A 17,508-nucleotide genomic window follows, 5' to 3' on the forward strand; every position below is an offset into this window, starting at 1 on the left:
GTTTTTTTTTTTTTTTTTTTTTTTGCGGTACGCGGGCCTCTCACTGTTGTGGCCTCTCCCGTTGCGGAGCACGGGCTCTGGATGCGCAGGCTCAGCGGCCATGGCTCACGGGCCCAGCCGCTCCGCGGCATGTGGGATCCTCCCGGACCGGGGCACGAACCCACGTCCCCTGCATCGGCAGGCGGACTCTCAACCACTGCACCACCAGGGAAGACCGAGAGAGTTTTTTAAGTATGTCATGGCCCCTGGTTTTAGGAGCATACACTGAGGTTGGGAAAAGAGGTATCAGGAAGCCACTAACAATATGAGGGAACAAAAGAGAAGCCAAAAGGAGTGATAAGACGATAGAAATAGGGAGATCACTCAGTTAAGACAGGGTTAGGGAAAACCCTGGCAGTCCAGTGCTTAGGACCCTGCGCTTTCACTGCCAAGGGGTCCCACAAGCTGCGCTAGGTGCCCCCCACCCCCCCAAAAAAGAAACAGACTTGACCTGGTTCTTGTAGGATGGTCGAGACTTGGATTAGTGTTCTGGAAATGGAAAAATAAGGTGGATTTGTTTGTGTGGGGACTGGTTTAGCAAAGTATTAAAAACTGGACCTTGAACGTTATTTATTCTGACACTTGCCTAGCTAAGAAGTGCTCAGGAAGACACATTCTACAGCTAGGTCTCGGTCACAACTCAGCTAGGGCTTCCCCACAGCGGTACCCTCCATAGATCTGCCCACTCCAGAGGTTCCTGGCTCGTTCCTGCCACCCACCACCCATACCCCAATCAAGGTTTCTTACAACTCCTCAGAGGTTCTTATAGCTTTAGAGAACACCGGACAGTGCTTTTTGTTCATTTTTAAAACTTTACATTATGGGAAATTTTTAACATACACAAAAGTTGAGAAAATGTTTAATGAACCATTATGTGTAATCGTCACTCAACTTCAACAGTTAGTAACACCTGGTCCAATTTGTTTCACCTAGAACCCCTGCCCCTCCAAAGGCAACAAAAAACCCTGGATTATTTTCATTTCCAGGCACAGTATCATTTTTTCCATAAACACTTCTAAAAGCATTTAAGGATCTTTTCTTTTTTAAAAAAATTCATCTCTGTATAATGATGGTGGATAGTTCAGTATATAAATATAAAGATAAGGACTTTAAAAAATGCAACCATAATATTATCATACAAAGACAATAATTCCTTAACATCATCAAATATACAGTCACTGTTCAAATTTTCCTGATCATCTCGTAACTTTTTACAGCTCATTTGTTCTAGTCATAAAATCAAAATATAAAGTAAAAGAAATTCAAAGCTCTCTTAAAAAACTTAGCTACAGGGAGATTGGTTCAAGATGGCAGAGTAGAAGGACGTGCTCTCATTCCATCTTGAGAGAGCACCGAAATCACAACTAACTGTTGAACAATCATTGACAGGAAGACACTGGAACTCACCAAAAAAGATACCCCACATCCAAAGACAAAGGAGAAGCCACAATGAGATGGTAGGAGGGGCACAATCACAATAAAATCAAATCCCATAACTGCTGGCTGGGTGACTCACAAACTGGAGAACACTTATACCACAGAAGTCCACCCACTGGAGTGAAGGTTCTGAGCCCCACGTCAGGCTTCCCAGCCTGGGGGTCCAGCAATGGGAGGAGGAATTCCTAGAGAATCAGACTTTGAAGGCTCGTTGGATTTGATTGCAGGACTTCGACAGGACTGGGGGAAACAGAGATTCCTCTCCTGGAGGGCACACACAAAGTAGTGTGCACATCGGGACCCAGGGGGAAGGATCAGTGACCCCATAGGAGACTGAACCAGACCTACCTGGTAGTGTTGGAGGGTCTCCTGCAGAGGTGGAGGGGGTGGTGGCTGTGGCTCACCGTGGGGACAAGGACACTGGCAGCAGAAGTTCTGGGAAGTAATCCTTGGAGTGAGCCCTCCCAGAGTCTGTCATTAGCCCCACCAAAGAGCCCAGGTAGGCTCCAGTGTTGGGTTGCCTGAGGCCAAACAACCAACAGGGAGGGAACCCAGCCCCACCCATCAGCAGACAAGCGGATTAAAGTTTTACTGAGCTCTGTCCACCAGAGCAACAGCCAGCTCTACCCACCACCAGTCCCTCCCATCAGGAAACTTGCACAAGCCTCTTAGATAGCCTCATCCACCAGAGGGCAGACAGCAGAAGCAAGAAGAACTACAATCCTGCAGCCTGTGGAACAAAAACCACATTCACAGAAAGACAAGATGAAAAGGCAGAGGGCTAGATAAAACCCCAGTAAAACAACTAAATGAAGTGGAGATAGGCAACCTTCCAGAAAAAGAATTCAGAATAATGATAGTGAAGATGATCCAGGACCTCGGAAAAAGAATGGAGGCAAAGATCGAGAAGGTGTAACAAAGACCTAGAAGAATTAAAGAACAAACAAACAGAGATGAACAATACAATAACCGAAATGAAAAATACAGTAGAAGGAATCTATAGCAGAATAACTGAAGCAGAAGAATGGAGTAGAATAAAGAAAAAAGAATGAAAAGAAATGAAGACATCCTAAGAGACCTCTGGGACAATATTAAATGCAACAACATTTGCATTACAGGGGTCCCAGAAGGAGAAGAGAGAGAGAAAGGACCCAAGAAAATCTTTGAAGAGATTATAGTCGAAAACTTCCCTAACATGGGAAAGGAAATAGCCACCCAAGTCCAGGAAGCACAGAGATAAACCCACAGAAAACATCATTCTCAATGGTGAAAAACTGAAAGCATTTCCTTTAAGATCAGGAACAAGACAAGGATGTCCACTCTCACCACTATTATTCAACGTAGTTTGGAAGTCCTAGCCACAGCAATCAGAGAAGAAAAAGAAATAAAAGGAATACAAATTGGAAAAGAAGTAAAACTGTCACTGTTTGCAGATGACATGATACTATACATAAAGAATCCTATTCTGTGATTATGTGAGAGAATACCTTTGGTCTTAGGAAATGCACACAGAAGTACTTAGGAATAAAGGGGCATCATGTCTGCAATTTATTCTTAAATCATTCAGCAAATAAATATTTATATAGTGAGAGAGAAAGAGAGAATGACGAAACTAATAGAGCAAAATATAAACAATTGGTGAATCTTGGTAAAGGCGCTTGGGAGTTCTTTGCACTGATCTTGCAACATTTCTATAAGTTTGAAATTATATCTATATTAAAAAATAATAACAATGAAAAGGAGGGAGTGATCAACTGTGACAAATGCTTACGGATCCAGTAAAATTAAAGTAAAAGTGTGACCTTTGAATTTGGCAGTGTGTAGGTTTCTGTGGATGCTGGCTATGAAGGCCTGATTGGAGAGGTTCAAGAGCAAGTGGAAGGAGAAGAATGGAAGTCAGGAAGTATAGAGGAAGTATTGAAGGGTTTTGATTTAAAGAATAGTGACTTGGGGCAATAGCTGGAGGGGGAGAAGGGTCAGGAGTCCTCCGGCCCCAGTCAGCATGACAGTGATCCAATAGAGGGAAAATGGATGATGCAGAGAGAGGAGAATTGATGAGCAAGGCCCTTAAGCAGGTGAGAGGAGATGGTACCTCATGCCCAAGTGGGGGGCTGGTCCTGGCTGACAGGAGTGTGGCCCATTCCTAAGCATGTGGATGCAGATGCAGGTTGGCACTGCCCTCCAGCCAAAAAGCACCAGGAGCACAGCTGTAACTGTGACCAAGTTGGGTTTATCACTCACTGCAGCCGGGGAGAGCGCACACATGGGGAACTCTGGGGTGTCCGTATGAGTGTGTTAGGAAGCATCTATTACAGGATTCGGGGTTTCGTTGGGTAGTTTTGCAGAGGGCCCACGGAAGCCGGGGTTCGCTCTGGATTGGGTGCTGTCAGGAAGCAGGGACACACGTATGACTGATTATCTCGATAAACCTTTTCTATAGGGAATGCAGACTAGAGTGAGGCTAAAACTGTCATTGGTAAAGTATCGTAATCAAGCATATTAGCCAGGATGCGGGGCTGGGGGGAGGGCGCGAGGGAGGTTATTTCTGTGGTTTGGACAATGCTTAGGTTTGTCCGTGTGTAGACGTGATGGTGGAGTAGCCTTGTTTTGGCCTTGATCCATTGTGGTCAGAGCGGCCTTGTCTGATGTCTTGATCCATTGTGGTCAGAGCGGCCTTGTCTGATGTCGATGTTCTTGTCTGATGTGAGATGGTTTCCATTCAACAGGAGAGCACCGGCCGAGGCCTAGCTGTGAGTTCCTAGTATCAGGCCAGCTCCTGGAAGTTAGGAGCTGCTGCTTTTCACTTTCTCAAGGTTCCTGGGGAGATGGGGAGAAGGGGAGCTTGAGGACATTCTCTTCTGATCGTCTTATTTGTCTGCGAAATGGGAAGCAAAGCTGTCTTGAGAGCAAGGGTGTGGGAGGACATCAGGGAATCTGACAGCAGGGAAGATATCAGTCACTGGACAGGCAAGTGCCAGGAGCATTGAGGGTGTCTTGAAATTGGTGATTTTGACTGAGCACGACTGGGATGTTCTATAGTCGTGTTGTGCTGCTCAGCCTGTGCTCAGAGGATGTGGAGAATCTAGTTTAAACAGGATCGGAGTTTTGTCGAAACAGGACGCAAGAGCTCTGAATAGTGGCTTTGCCATTTTAAGTAGCTATGTGACCCTAAGAGTTCTGCGCCTCAGACCTTACATCTGTAAAATGGGAAAAATATCAGTACCTAACACCTCATAAGGTTGTTGTGAAGTTTAAATGAGGAAATGGGTATCAGGTACTTAGAACAGTGCCTGGCTTGAAGGAAGTACTCGGTAAGTATGAGCTATTATACCATTTCCCCCTTTATCACAAAATCAACATACAGTTTTCCTGCTTTAGTATTCTAACGTTAGGGTCTTAGAATCTGTATGCGGTAGGGGGAAGAGATGAGAACTCATTCCTTTACTCCTCTGATTAAACAAACTAAGGAGAGAAAGGGAGTAGGGAACCAAACAGAAGGAAATGAAAAAATGGGGAGCACGACTAGCTCCACAGTGAATTTCAGTCTAACAGCATAGTCCCAAGGGATCAAGTATTCTGCAGTGTGCATGTGTTTTAAGGTTTAAAATAATACCAAGTTTTACGTAGTAAGGTAGATAGCTAGTGGCACAGGGATATTGGCTCGGTGCTTTGTGACAGCCTGGAGGGGTGGGATAGGGAGGGTGGGAGGGAGGGAGACGCAAGAGGGAAGACATATGGGAACATATGTATATGTATAACTGATTCACTTTGTTATAAAGCAGAAACTAACACACCATTGTAAAGCAATTATACCCCAATAAAGATGTTAAAAAAATAATAATAATACCAAGTTTTAGGAGTGCCCTATATACAGCAGCCTTTAAAAACAAGGTCATACATTTCTGATGCATATGAAAATTTTATTAAGAAAATACACACATCTCGAAGTTTGGGATGAACAGATACACACTACTATATTTAGAAGAGATAACCAACAAGGACCTACTGTATAGCACAGGGAACTATATTCAATACCTTGTAATATCCTATAAGGGCAAAGAATCTGAAAAAGAATATGTGTATATATAAAAACTGAATCATTGTGCTGTACACCTAACACAACATTGTAAATCAACTATACTTCAATTTAAAAAAAGAAAATACACACATCTCAGTAGAATTTATGAGAAGAAATTTATAACAAATGAGAAGAAAACAGTTCACACCATTAGGAAGTTTTTAGACTGACTCCTGGAACCATCTAGAGTAAGTCAATCTGGTAAAATACACTCTACACAAGGCGTTCCTCTTAAACCGGTATTCCCATAAGCTATTACCAGAAGACTGGCTTATTCCATCTCTTTATCTTAAATACAAAGGTGAGAAAGGGTAAGCGATGACTTTTGCTACGTGTGGCTTCCTTCAAGTCAATAATGAATGCTTGGGACGTTATCAAAGGAAACACTATCAATTGCAAAATATGGTTTTAATTTCAGTTAAAGGTCATTAGGCAAAGTATAATAAAACATTAGGCAGAAATTTTACTTTGTCAAATATTTAGCTAAAATAGATCTCAGAAATTCCTTATTCCACACATACATTTTTATATTACTACTTTCTGTTATGACCTTTTAGTGGAAGAAGTTATAGATATGGATGTAATACAATAGACATAATTAAAAATATATCTTACAATTCCAATTCATATCGACATTGGTAGGTGTCAAGATACAAAGTGTATAAGCACTATTGAAACTGATTTGCACAGAGTGATAGCAGTTGGTGGTTTTGTGAAGATTAGCAAATCAAAAGATGTTAGTGAGCTGGAATTTTTGGTGTAATTTATCAAATTCAAAACCAAATCTTTTGTTTACATCTAGTACTTAAAATGCTTAAGACTAACAAATTAAATAGGTTTATGTTGTATTTGAATTATAAATGGGAAAAAGTAAAAATCACATGAACTGGTAAAACACGTTAAAAAGGACCTAAGACTAATATCATAATAGGTGAACAATTTTCATCTGAAATAACAATTCCTGAAGATAAGGTATTTAAGATCCAGATAAAATCGCCGGTCACAGAGGCCCTTCTTCCCTGAGAAGGGCTGAGGTGACACACAGCTCTGCCTCTCACCAGCAGAGAACTTGGGCAAATCTTTTAAACCTATCTGAGCATCTGTATCCTTCTCTGTAAAAGAGGCACAGCGACAGAAGGTGGTTGTGAGGATTAAATACGCTGAGGCATGTAAGCTGCTTAGGACAATGCCCGGCAGAGTAGGTGCTATCCATAAAATTTAGTTTATCATCATTTGCTAACTGAACATACCTAACGTGTTGGTGATAATTCAGTGACTATGTAGGAATCAATGATTTGCTAGAACGTACACTTAAAATTAGGAAAATAAAGGGGAACAGTTTTCCTAGAACAAAAAAGGACATACTGAAAATTGGGGAGTATATACCCATAAATTTCCCCTTCGTCTTAAAACTTTTAAAAGTGTGCTGAATGTAGGGGTAATTTCCCAAAGAGCAAAGTGGAAAATAAGTTTTTATTTGGGAAAAACAGGATTGATTAAATAGCCATATCAAAGAGTCAGTTTACTGGCAAAAAGCTGCTACAGAAATATACAAAGTATCCCAGTCATTTGACTTAATTTGTGTTTTACGTCACTGAACTCTGTACACATTTCCAGACCCTGACTTTTTCTCTTTGAGAGGCACTATTTTCCATACCCAAGTAACGAAAATCATTATTATTTTAAAATCTAATCACTGGTTTATTTGAGAAACTGCTGGCAAGGATTAAGGGAATTATGCAATAAGAGTCCTGTCCTAATTAGGCCCAGATTAATTTATAAAATTTGGAACAAAGCATTGAGCTTTTTGTCCACTTACATTAAAACATCTTGACTTCAGATGAGAGGTAAGTTTTCTGTAGTAAAATTGTCTTGAATATTTTAAATATTAAGTATGTTACTTTATTTAGCTTGTCTGTGGAGGATTTATTTCATTTTAACATCTAGATGTACATGAAAGTACAAATCATAAATCAGTTGAGAGCCAAAGTAGATAATGAATCTCTCTGCCATTTTCTATAAAGTCAGCAATGTACCTGCACCTGTGGAGAGGAATTACGATACTGGTGTTACTTCATTCTTTAGGACAGTCCCTTTAAATGGAATCCCAGTAGAGAGCTTTGAGCTTTATATTAATGTTCTCAAGTATGTATGCGCAACAGAGCTGCTTCCATTTTGGTGAATTCAACCTTGGAGCTGTTCAAAGTTTGAAGAGGTTATTTTTGAGGGGTACTGAATGGGCTTGGGAAAAGCAACAGGAGCATTTGGATGAAGTATTTTTTCTAAGGCAAGACTTCTCCCACTCCTCTACTCTCCCCTTTGGGCTTTCTCAGTTATCTGAGAGTAAATAATGCTCCATACCCCTTGATAATTGTTATGCTTTGGTCTTAATTCATTAGCAACTCCTTATCAAAGGAGAATGCAGAATCTCATTTCTCCAGAGGCTGATAATTTAGAGAAAGAAAAGACAAAGGATAGGGTAAGTCATATCATAAGACAAATAATAACGGAGAACAAATGTCCACTTGATAATCTTTTATAAATGAAAACTAGTTGCTAGGTTTTCCTTAACAAATATATTTAAAATCTAATTTAGAATTGAACAATGTTCTATTTACATATTTTCAGAATAAGCTGTTTAAAAGTTCTGTATTTTTGTTCTTATGAACATCCTAGGTAAGTTATACATAACAAAAAATAGATGAAAGAACAGAATTTCAGTTTTCTTTTTCAGAGAAAGTATATACTATCTGAGCACTAAACTTAAACGCACACCACACTCAGTACTCTGGAGCAGTGCCACTCAGTGTGTTCTCTATACCAGCAGCACGGGCATCACCTGGGAGCTTGTCAGAAATGCAGGATCTCAGGCCCCACCCCAGACCCACCGCATCAGCAGGAGGAATTAGTTAGCTCTCCACATGATTTGGACATCCACTTTAAGACAGTGATTGGGAGGGGAGGGGAAGTGTGTGCACCAGAATCACCTGGGGACCTACTGAAAATACACCTGCCACAGCCCTGCTCCAGGTGGTCCAGGGGGCCTTAAAGGAGGAGGCAGAGGCATCTGCATTTTAAAGCTTCACAGTGACTTGGTGGCAACTTCCTGGTTAAGAATCCATCTCTTAAGGTTTTAACCAAAATCTTTAACACTTTTCCCATTATAGTCAATAAACCTTACCCTTATTAGTTATCCAATTTATTTCACAGTACAGGTGGGTGGTCTCAGATTAGAAAATTATGTATTCTCACTTTTCCCACTAAATAATGTGACAGACTAATCTACAGAATTTCTTCTTTTTTCAAAGGAATAAAAGTGACTGTCCATTGCTATTTTTCAAATTAATTACCTTTTCGCTGGGTAAAAGCTTCCATAGAGGGTCCATTTCTTTTCCAGTTTGCTGCCATTATGCCACCTCCCTTCCCACCATGCTGTTAGCTCCTGCCTGTATTCTTAGCTTATATACTAAAACATTTTAATTTGTATCCAAAAAACTGTTACTTCTTAAAATACTGGTTGGTAAATAACACATAATAAGTAGCTTCTAAAGTATAAATATGATTTCTGTCTTATTTAAGCAAGCAGGCTATATGCCATTTGGCCTTGTTTTTTCCTTAAAATATTTTTAATTTCCATGTATACTGTATTAGGCATATTTAATAAGCAAACATCTTAGTAAAATTACTTTAATTCTACATTTTCCCGTCTTCAATAAGCATTAGGTGAAAAACAGGTCTGTAATTATTTTACTTGTAATGTTAAACTAAAATCAAGATTTCACAGAAAATATTTTTGTGGATGATTTTGTTTTGACAAAGGTAATATGAGAAACATAAACCTTTCATCCTTAATTGAAAAAAACAATTGTGACCTGATTGCTTTTTTTACAAAACAGATTGATGATATAACATACCTCTGACTTTACTCATCTATTAAGTGGATTTAACCAACTGCATTTTCCCATACTCCAAATGGCAATGCTATTTTGAGCATTCTTAAAAACACTGAATTATATTCAAAATTATTGTGAATCAATCTCTACCTATAGGTAAAAGGAGACAGGAACATAAAAATGAAGCCTTTTTATCTCCCTGCAGAATATCACATCTAACATATCAAGGACTGTGGAGGGAAATATCAAATAATGTGCACACTGATATGTAGCTATGAATAATTTTTGGTAGTTAATATTCTAGAATGGGCATTTAAGTTTTGTTTGTTCCCCCAAAGCAAACTATGTTAGGCTCATATATAGCAATACTACTTCTCAAAATGTTTGGGATTGTTCTGTAGGAACTCTCCAATGTGTAAGCCACATAAGAAAACTGGTCTCACTAGCCAGTTATTACCCATTTTACTGGGATTAAAAATGACATTTACTGGTCTGAACACCTGCTTTATTCATTCCCACTTAGCTCTAAATTAATTTTGGTGGTTTCAAACAGTTAAATCCATCTTCAATGGAGAAAGAGTTGTCACTACTAATGACAGTTAAAGGAATGTATCATATGAACATTCCAAAATTATATCAAGTAATAAAGAGCATCACTACTGGAATAAAGGTATAGACTCATAGATGAGTCTAAATATGACTCATTTAGATGTGAAACATATGGCTAATCTGTTAGGTCACACGCTGTCAAAAATCATAATTTATGCATCAAGTATCCTATACCCCCTTCTTTAGAATCATCTAGAAGAAAATAAAAATATGTGTTTTTCATAATAAGCAAACCTGAATTTCTCGTTGGGCAATAAAAGAGCAAAATTGAAGCAATTTAAGATATTTATTTTAAAAAGTTACACTGAGATTTTTTTATACACTGTTGAAAACAATGACTAGTTTATTTGTCTAAAGGCGGCAGTACTTCACATTTCTCCCACGTTATAGTTAAGCCTCAGTTTAGTCCCAGAAAATACATAATAGAGTAGATTTTTCCTGATCTATCTACTGAAAAGGAATTTCAGAGCATGAAGGTAAAATGAAGCAGAAATAAAAGGACATTTTTAGATACTGACAATTTGTCCTTAGAATTTGGTTAAATTTGGCTTCTTCCCAAAATTCTGTACTCATATCCACAGAAGTAAATTTCTATTTTAGTAGCCCTAGAAGAACTGGGTGAGAGAAGATGATTAGCTATAATAGTAAATAGCAAATACTTTGGCAAGAGTGAACAGGAGCACAAATGAAGACACTCGCAAGTATCTTTTTAATATCTCTGATGTGGTATGAGCTACAAATCAGAATGAAAGCATAATGGTTATCTGATTTCAGGGTGCAGGTGGGCATTAACAATGTAGTCAACAGGTCCATCCTGTACAGACAGAAGTGGAGATTCATGGGAAAAAATAAGCAAAGTGGTAGGGGAGAATAAAACACAGAAAAAACCCATAAATTTGAGAACGTCCTCTCTTTTTGTCTGAAGAAAGGAGTCCCTGAAGCATGGAAAGTGTTTATCAGTGGTGTGCTTCTATTCCGTTGTTGGTGGAGGGCGTGACGCAGGCTCTGGCCAATCGTACACATCCGGCAGCAGGGAATCGTATTCACTTCGCCATATTCTTTCTCGAATGTATCTGGTCTTGTCCTCAGGTTCCGGGTATCGGAAAGCCATTTTATTAGCATATAGATATTCTGTAACCTGAAAAATAAAAAAGATTACTGTGTAGACTCCCCATTTAAGAGAAAAAGTATTATTAAAACACAAAGTAATGAATTTGGAAGAATGGCGTTTTTTTCATAATAAAAAATAACATTACTTTGACTCACTTCAAGACATTCACATACTATTAAAAGGTAAAAACATCTGCAGTCTCACCATAAGTTCAATGTGTTTTAAAGTGACTTTAAAGTCCCCCCCCGAATTATTATCAGCATTTCCTTAATACTTCAATAATTTTAAGCTCTACCGTGTGTTGGTCCAGCAGACCTACTTGGTAGCCCGCCCCACCTGTGTCCCTCCCCACCGCCCTGCTGAGACCGTGTGTAGGAGACTCTACTTCCTAGTCATAGGTGATTGGGCTAGGGTGAAAATCTAACCCAAAGTGAGCCAGATGTTTTTCCTCTAGAACTTGAATTAAAAGACATAGAAATTATTATAAATCAGGTGCTGGACACTAGAACTATAAGGTCAAGTAAAGTTAGGGCTAGAACCTATACATGGCAACTCACCACCACCATCACTGAGTGCCAGGCATGTTCTATGTGCTTTACGTGGGTATCTCATTTAATCCTCCCAAGAACCCTAGGACACAAGTACTATTATTATTCTCATTTTATACATGAGCACACAAAAGTTTGAGGAGTTTAAGTAACTTGCCCAAGCTATTTAAAGTGAGAACTGTTGTTTCAAACCCAAAGCATTCTGATTCTAGGTCCCAGACCCTGAACAGTTAAGCTAGGTTACTTCCCACCTAAACTGGCTTGAATGAATTTCTGATCTTTGTGGCAAGCCACACACAATGACTGGTGGTGAAGATAAAGCCCGTGACTCTCTGTTTTGATGTAAGATGGGGTAGTATGAAGAGCTTCCGCACAGGGTAGCATGGTGCCTGTCATCTAGTTAAGTTCTCAAGTTATGGTTTAATTTTAACTTTAAAACAATGCAGTGATACGTGGTAAAAAAAAAAAATCAAACAATTATGTCTTTCTCCTCCTCTAATTCCCATTCCAAGGGAATTAGATAGTTCCCTTGGAACTAATTCCAAGGGAATTAGATAGACCAAGATAGTCCTTGGTCTTAGGAGTTCAACCTCACTCTATTTTGAGACAGAATTCCCTTGAACAACACGGGTTTGAACAGTGCAGGTCCACTTATATGTGAATTTCTTTCACTAAATATGTACTACGTGATCCCCAGTTGGTTGAATCTGTGGATGCGGAACCTCGGAAAACTGAGGGCCAACAGTAAAGCTATATGTAGATTTTCGACTGCGCAGAGGGTCGGCCATTAACTTCCGCATTGTTCAAGGGTCAACTGTATTGCCCAGTCTGTTGTAGGAAACATATCTGTACCCACAGAGAAGGCTGGGGGCAAGGCCTGAGATGGGAGGGAGTCGTCCTTGATCAAGCAGGCATGTGGCAGGTGACCGGTGACTATATGGGGCTGCCCAGTGGCTGTGGGTGGTGCTGGGCGACAGATACACAGCACTGTCTGCTCACCTAATCCCGTGGCTCCTAAAAAGGAAAGCCTCAGGACACCAGAAGAGGAGGGGGAAGAGAGACGATCCTGGGGGCTCTGCTCCTATACCAACCCCAGCACAGATCTCCGTCTATTTCCCCATGTACTACCTTTCATGCGGACACACCAGTAATCTAACCAACTGATACATCCCAAAATCTGTCCCACCTGTAATATCCTGTAATTCTCAAGTTGAACTCTATTCATCCTAATTCTGGGCTCTAAATTCTTCAGTTGTTTTACAATAGTAAGGTATTCTGGGGCTTCCCTGGTGGCGCAGTGGTTGAGAGTCTGCCTGCCGATGCAGGGGATGCGGGTTCGTGCCCAGGTCCGGGAAGATCCCACATGCCGCGGAGCGGCTAGGCCCGTGAGCCATGGTCGCTGAGCCTGTGCGTCCGGAGCCTGTGCTCCGCGACGGGAGAGGCCACAACGGTGAGAGGCCCACGTACCGCAAAAAAAAAAAAAAAAAAAAGAAGAATCATTTGGCAATGTGTATCAGAGGCCTTAGCATGTTAATCCTTTTGTTCTTAGGATTAGAAATTTATCTTAAGAAAAAACTATCACAAATGCACATAAAGACTTATCTAAGGATGTTCACTACCGTATTATTTCTAACAAAACGAAAGATGCTTAAATGTCCCCCAAAATAGAGAAATGGTTAAGCAAACTATGATATAACAAAGAGAATTCCATGAAGCATTAGTGATCATGAGAATTATTATTGATTTACCTGGGGAAAGGCTTACAGTATATTAAGTGGAAAAAACCGCAGTGAGAAACCAATTTTAAAAACAGGCACAGGTGACTGCATGTGTGCGCGTTTTTATTATGTGTTTGGGAAGAAAAAACAATAGAAGGCAACAAATGTGAGTTATATTCTGTAGTAAGAATATGAGCAACCTAAAATTTCTTTGCACCCTCTAAATGTTTCTGATTTTTCTCTAATGAACTTGTGTTACTTGCATGAAGAAAACACCATTAAAATTTATGTGAAGAGGTATAAATTATTACTTACTTTAATAGCAATGTTAATAGAAACTTCCTGAATATTAGCAAGTGGCGGGTAAAGTCTCCCCTGAGCTAGCTCTTTATCCGTCAATTGATTTGTCAGAGCCTGAAGAGAAAAAAAAGAACTTTACTTTTGTTTGCTTAAATAACAGAATAATAAGGACTAATAAAATGGGGAAAGGGTTGGGGGAGCAGAGAATAATACAGGTAACATGTTTTCCTTATTTCTAGCAGGAATACACTTAAACCACTGCAGAAATTAAAACCGTTTACCACTAAACAGTAAAGAAATAACCGGATTTAAAGACTTTTTAAAAAATCAGATTTAAAGACATTTTATCTATGCTGTCACAATTATGTTACTTTCAGATATGTGTAATACAGGTACAGTATTTATGAAAAGATTCATAGCTTACAATCCAACACTGGAAAAATGATAAATTAATTTTATGCAAAATAGAAGGTAAATCAAAAAAGCAACGGATGAGTAACTTCCTTTCCACTCATAAGGCAGATTTAACCCATTCTCTCTCTGTTTTTAAGATCCATTCAGCTTTATAATTCATCCTTTATAAAATAACCAAACAATATTTAAAACATTTACCTTTGCAGCCTCTAGGAAAACATGGTCACTAATATGCCGGGTGTTACAGAGAATAACAGCTAAAGCCACACCTGGAATACATTTTAAATGGTTTACTTAGTAAGGTCACTTCCAATTGTGAAAGTAGCCAAATAAATTCCTAGATTTAAAGCAAATTAATGGTAACCCACCCCTACCCCAAACAGCCCCTTCAAACAGTGAAGCAGGCAAGATAAATCTGAGCACTAAAATTAAGTGATCTTTAACTGTTATAATTCTTACTTATTAGAAGAAACAATTTTAGAAATATCAAATGGCTTTTCTCAATTTAGTTTTCACATTTATCAAAATTACAAATGCATACAATTCATCAACAGTTGTTACAAAAACATAAATTTCCGGGACTTCACTGGTGGTCCAGTGGTTAAGAATCCGCCTTCCCATGCAGGGGATGGGGGTTCGATCCCTGGTTGGGGAACTAAGATCCCACAATCTGTGGGGCAACTAGGCCCATGTACCGCAACTACTGAGCCCACGCGCCACAACTAGAGAAAGCCATGCGCCACAAGGAAGAGCCCGTGCGCTGCAACTAAGACCCAACGCAGCCAAAAATACATAAATATTAAAAAAAAAAATGTTGATACTGAATTAAAAAAAATCAATTCCCAGTCCATCTCTAATCCTCCATTTCTTGCTCTGCAGAAGTAACTACTTTTAATTCTTTTAGCTGATTATTTTAGTATTTCTCTGTCTCACAGTTTGCTTCTATTTCTTCTGATTGACTTTGAGTTTTGGAGATCACCGACTCCTTCCTGTTGGAAATAAGTATTTAGCTTTCTTGCACATTTCCAGCCCTCTTACCAATATAGTTAGAGCATAATTTTGGTTGAATCAGTGTTTATATTATTATGACTTCATAAGTGCTCTTCACAGCTGAGCCGTGTATTAACATTATATCCTAACTTCTCCTCTTCTGCCTTTTTGTTTTCCCTAAGGTTATTGTCCTGCTTTTTCCTTTGATTTTTCGGTACTTAAAATTATTTCATGCTGAGACACTTATTCATTTAGTTGTCTAAATCATCTAGTAATTTCAGCTATTTCACATTTCTCTAATTTCATCCTCGAGAATAAATCTCTGCTGAAACTCCAGTCTGGCTTGGTTGCTCTCCATTCCAGATATGGAGCCGTCATCCTAGAAACTCTCTTCATCTTCATGGGGATTCCCTTTGCTTCTAAGTTGAGCCCATTTCCTAAATCTCACTTCTTCCTAGTATTTTTGTTACTCCCTTTTTTGGGCAGGATATATTCTCCAGTAGTTTTCTGAAAAACAGTGCATAGGAGATACATTTCTGGAAATCTTGCATTTTTGAAGAGCCCCCGCCAGCACCCCAACACACACACACACACACACACACACACACACACTCACGGTTTTACTACCTTCCACTTTATTTGATAGTTTGTCTGGGTTTAAAATTCTAATTTGGAAATAATTTTCCTTCAGAATTGTAAGGCATTATTTCAATACCTCACAGCTTCCAGCATTGTTGGTGAGAAGTCTGGTGCCAATTTGACTCCAGATCCTTTTTCAACAATTATCTTTTTGCTGCATCTCTGGAAGTATGTAGGATCTTTTTTTGTACCTAATGTTCTGTAATTTCACAATGTGTGCCTTGAGGTGCATTACTCTCGCCCACCATATTTGGCACTTGGTAGGTGGGCCCTTCCTATCTGGAAATTGGGTCTTGCAATTTGGGGAAATGTTCATGAAGTCGTTGATAATTTCCTTCCCTCCACTTTTCTGTTCTCTCTCCCTGAAATTCCTACTTTCTGATATTGCACCTCCTGGACTAGTCCTCTAATTTTCTTTTCTTTATTTTCCATCCTCTGATCTTTGCTCTATTTCCAGATGACTTCTTCAACTTTTTCTTATAATCCTCCTACCAAACTTTTCATTTTCCAGAGCTCATTTTTGTTTTCGAATTTTTTTAAAAATAAAATTCTGTCTTGTGTCTGGAATATTTGTCTCCATGAGGATACTGATAGTTTTTGTTTTTTGTTTTTTTTAACATTCCATTTCCCCACATAATCTGTTTTTTCCTAAACTGCTTTTTTCTGTTTGTCTATTTAGTTTTTTTTATGAAATAAACTGTTCATATAAGGGATTTTCCTTAAAATCCCTTCCTTTGAGTGTTTCTCATATGTAAGAGTTAGGAACTTAAAAAATTGATTGCTATGAGCACGAATACGGCAAACCCTATTCGGGGTTTCACACTATTCAAAGAGTATCCCAGCAGTCTTTGGCCAGAGTGGGGAAGTATGGTAACTCAGTTACTCAGGGATGGGAAGAGGATCACGGTGGTTAATAGCTTCATTATTTTAACCCAGCCTCTAGATAATTTTTTTTTAAGTTGAATATTCGTTCCATCTACGTTTAATGTAGTTAATTAAATGTTTGGGGCAAAATCTATTGTCTTCTTACGTTTGTCTGTTCCATATTCCCTTTCCTATTCTTTCTTGCCTTTTGGATTAAAAAAAAAAAATCATTTCATTTCCTCCCCTAATATTCTCTTATCATAGTTTGGAAGTTCTTCTAGTCTTCTAGTGGTTATCGTAAAATTTATAACATGCATTCTGATCAAAGTTTCATGTTAATTTTTAGTTTGCCCTCCTGCCAGACAATGGAAGTTAGGATTTCCTAACAGTTTAACTCTATGTAACCGATAAGCTATTATTATTGTGCCTTTTAATTTTGTCTCTATATCTTTCAAAATCCCACGTCATTATTGTTTTGCCCAACACATAAAACGTTCCTTTTGTTTAACTCAAACATTCACAACTTTCTTTGCTCTTCATTCTTTCCTACATCTCTGAACTTCTAGCTGGGATTACTTGTCTTTTGCCTAAGGAATACTCTTTAGAATTTACTTTCCTTTCTTACATGTCCGCAGATGGTGAATCCTCTTTTTTTCCTCTTCTGAAAATATCTTCATTTTGTTTTAATCCTTGAAGGGGCTTTTCACTGTGTAATGAGCTCTAGCTTCACAAGTATTTTGTAGAAACCACTCACACAGGTCACTCCATTGTCTTTTGGCCTCTTGTTGCTGTTGAGAAGTCAGTTGGCCTGACAATTATTCCTTTGAAGGAAATCTGTTTGCTCTGGCTGAATTCACAGTCTTCTCTT

At 39.0% G+C, this 17,508-nt stretch overlaps 1 protein-coding gene across 1 annotated transcript in view; it reads right to left on the bottom strand.

Annotated features, from left to right (window-relative positions):
* Positions 1-10,323: 10,323 nt before the first annotated feature.
* The window catches only part of ME2 (malic enzyme 2), a 54,589-nt gene continuing 47,404 nt past the window's right edge, over positions 10,324-17,508 (bottom strand). The window contains exons 14-16 of the mRNA XM_004266105.2: positions 14,346-14,416; positions 13,749-13,847; positions 10,324-11,194 (exon numbers count right to left, since the gene is read on the bottom strand). Of these exons, the coding sequence (XP_004266153.1) occupies positions 11,027-11,194; positions 13,749-13,847; positions 14,346-14,416 (338 nt within the window). The 3' untranslated portion in view covers positions 10,324-11,026. The remainder of the gene's footprint in view (positions 11,195-13,748; positions 13,848-14,345; positions 14,417-17,508) is intronic.

Source organism: Orcinus orca, chromosome 15 (assembly GCF_937001465.1).
Source record: "Orcinus orca chromosome 15, mOrcOrc1.1, whole genome shotgun sequence".
NCBI lineage: Eukaryota > Metazoa > Chordata > Mammalia > Artiodactyla > Delphinidae > Orcinus > Orcinus orca.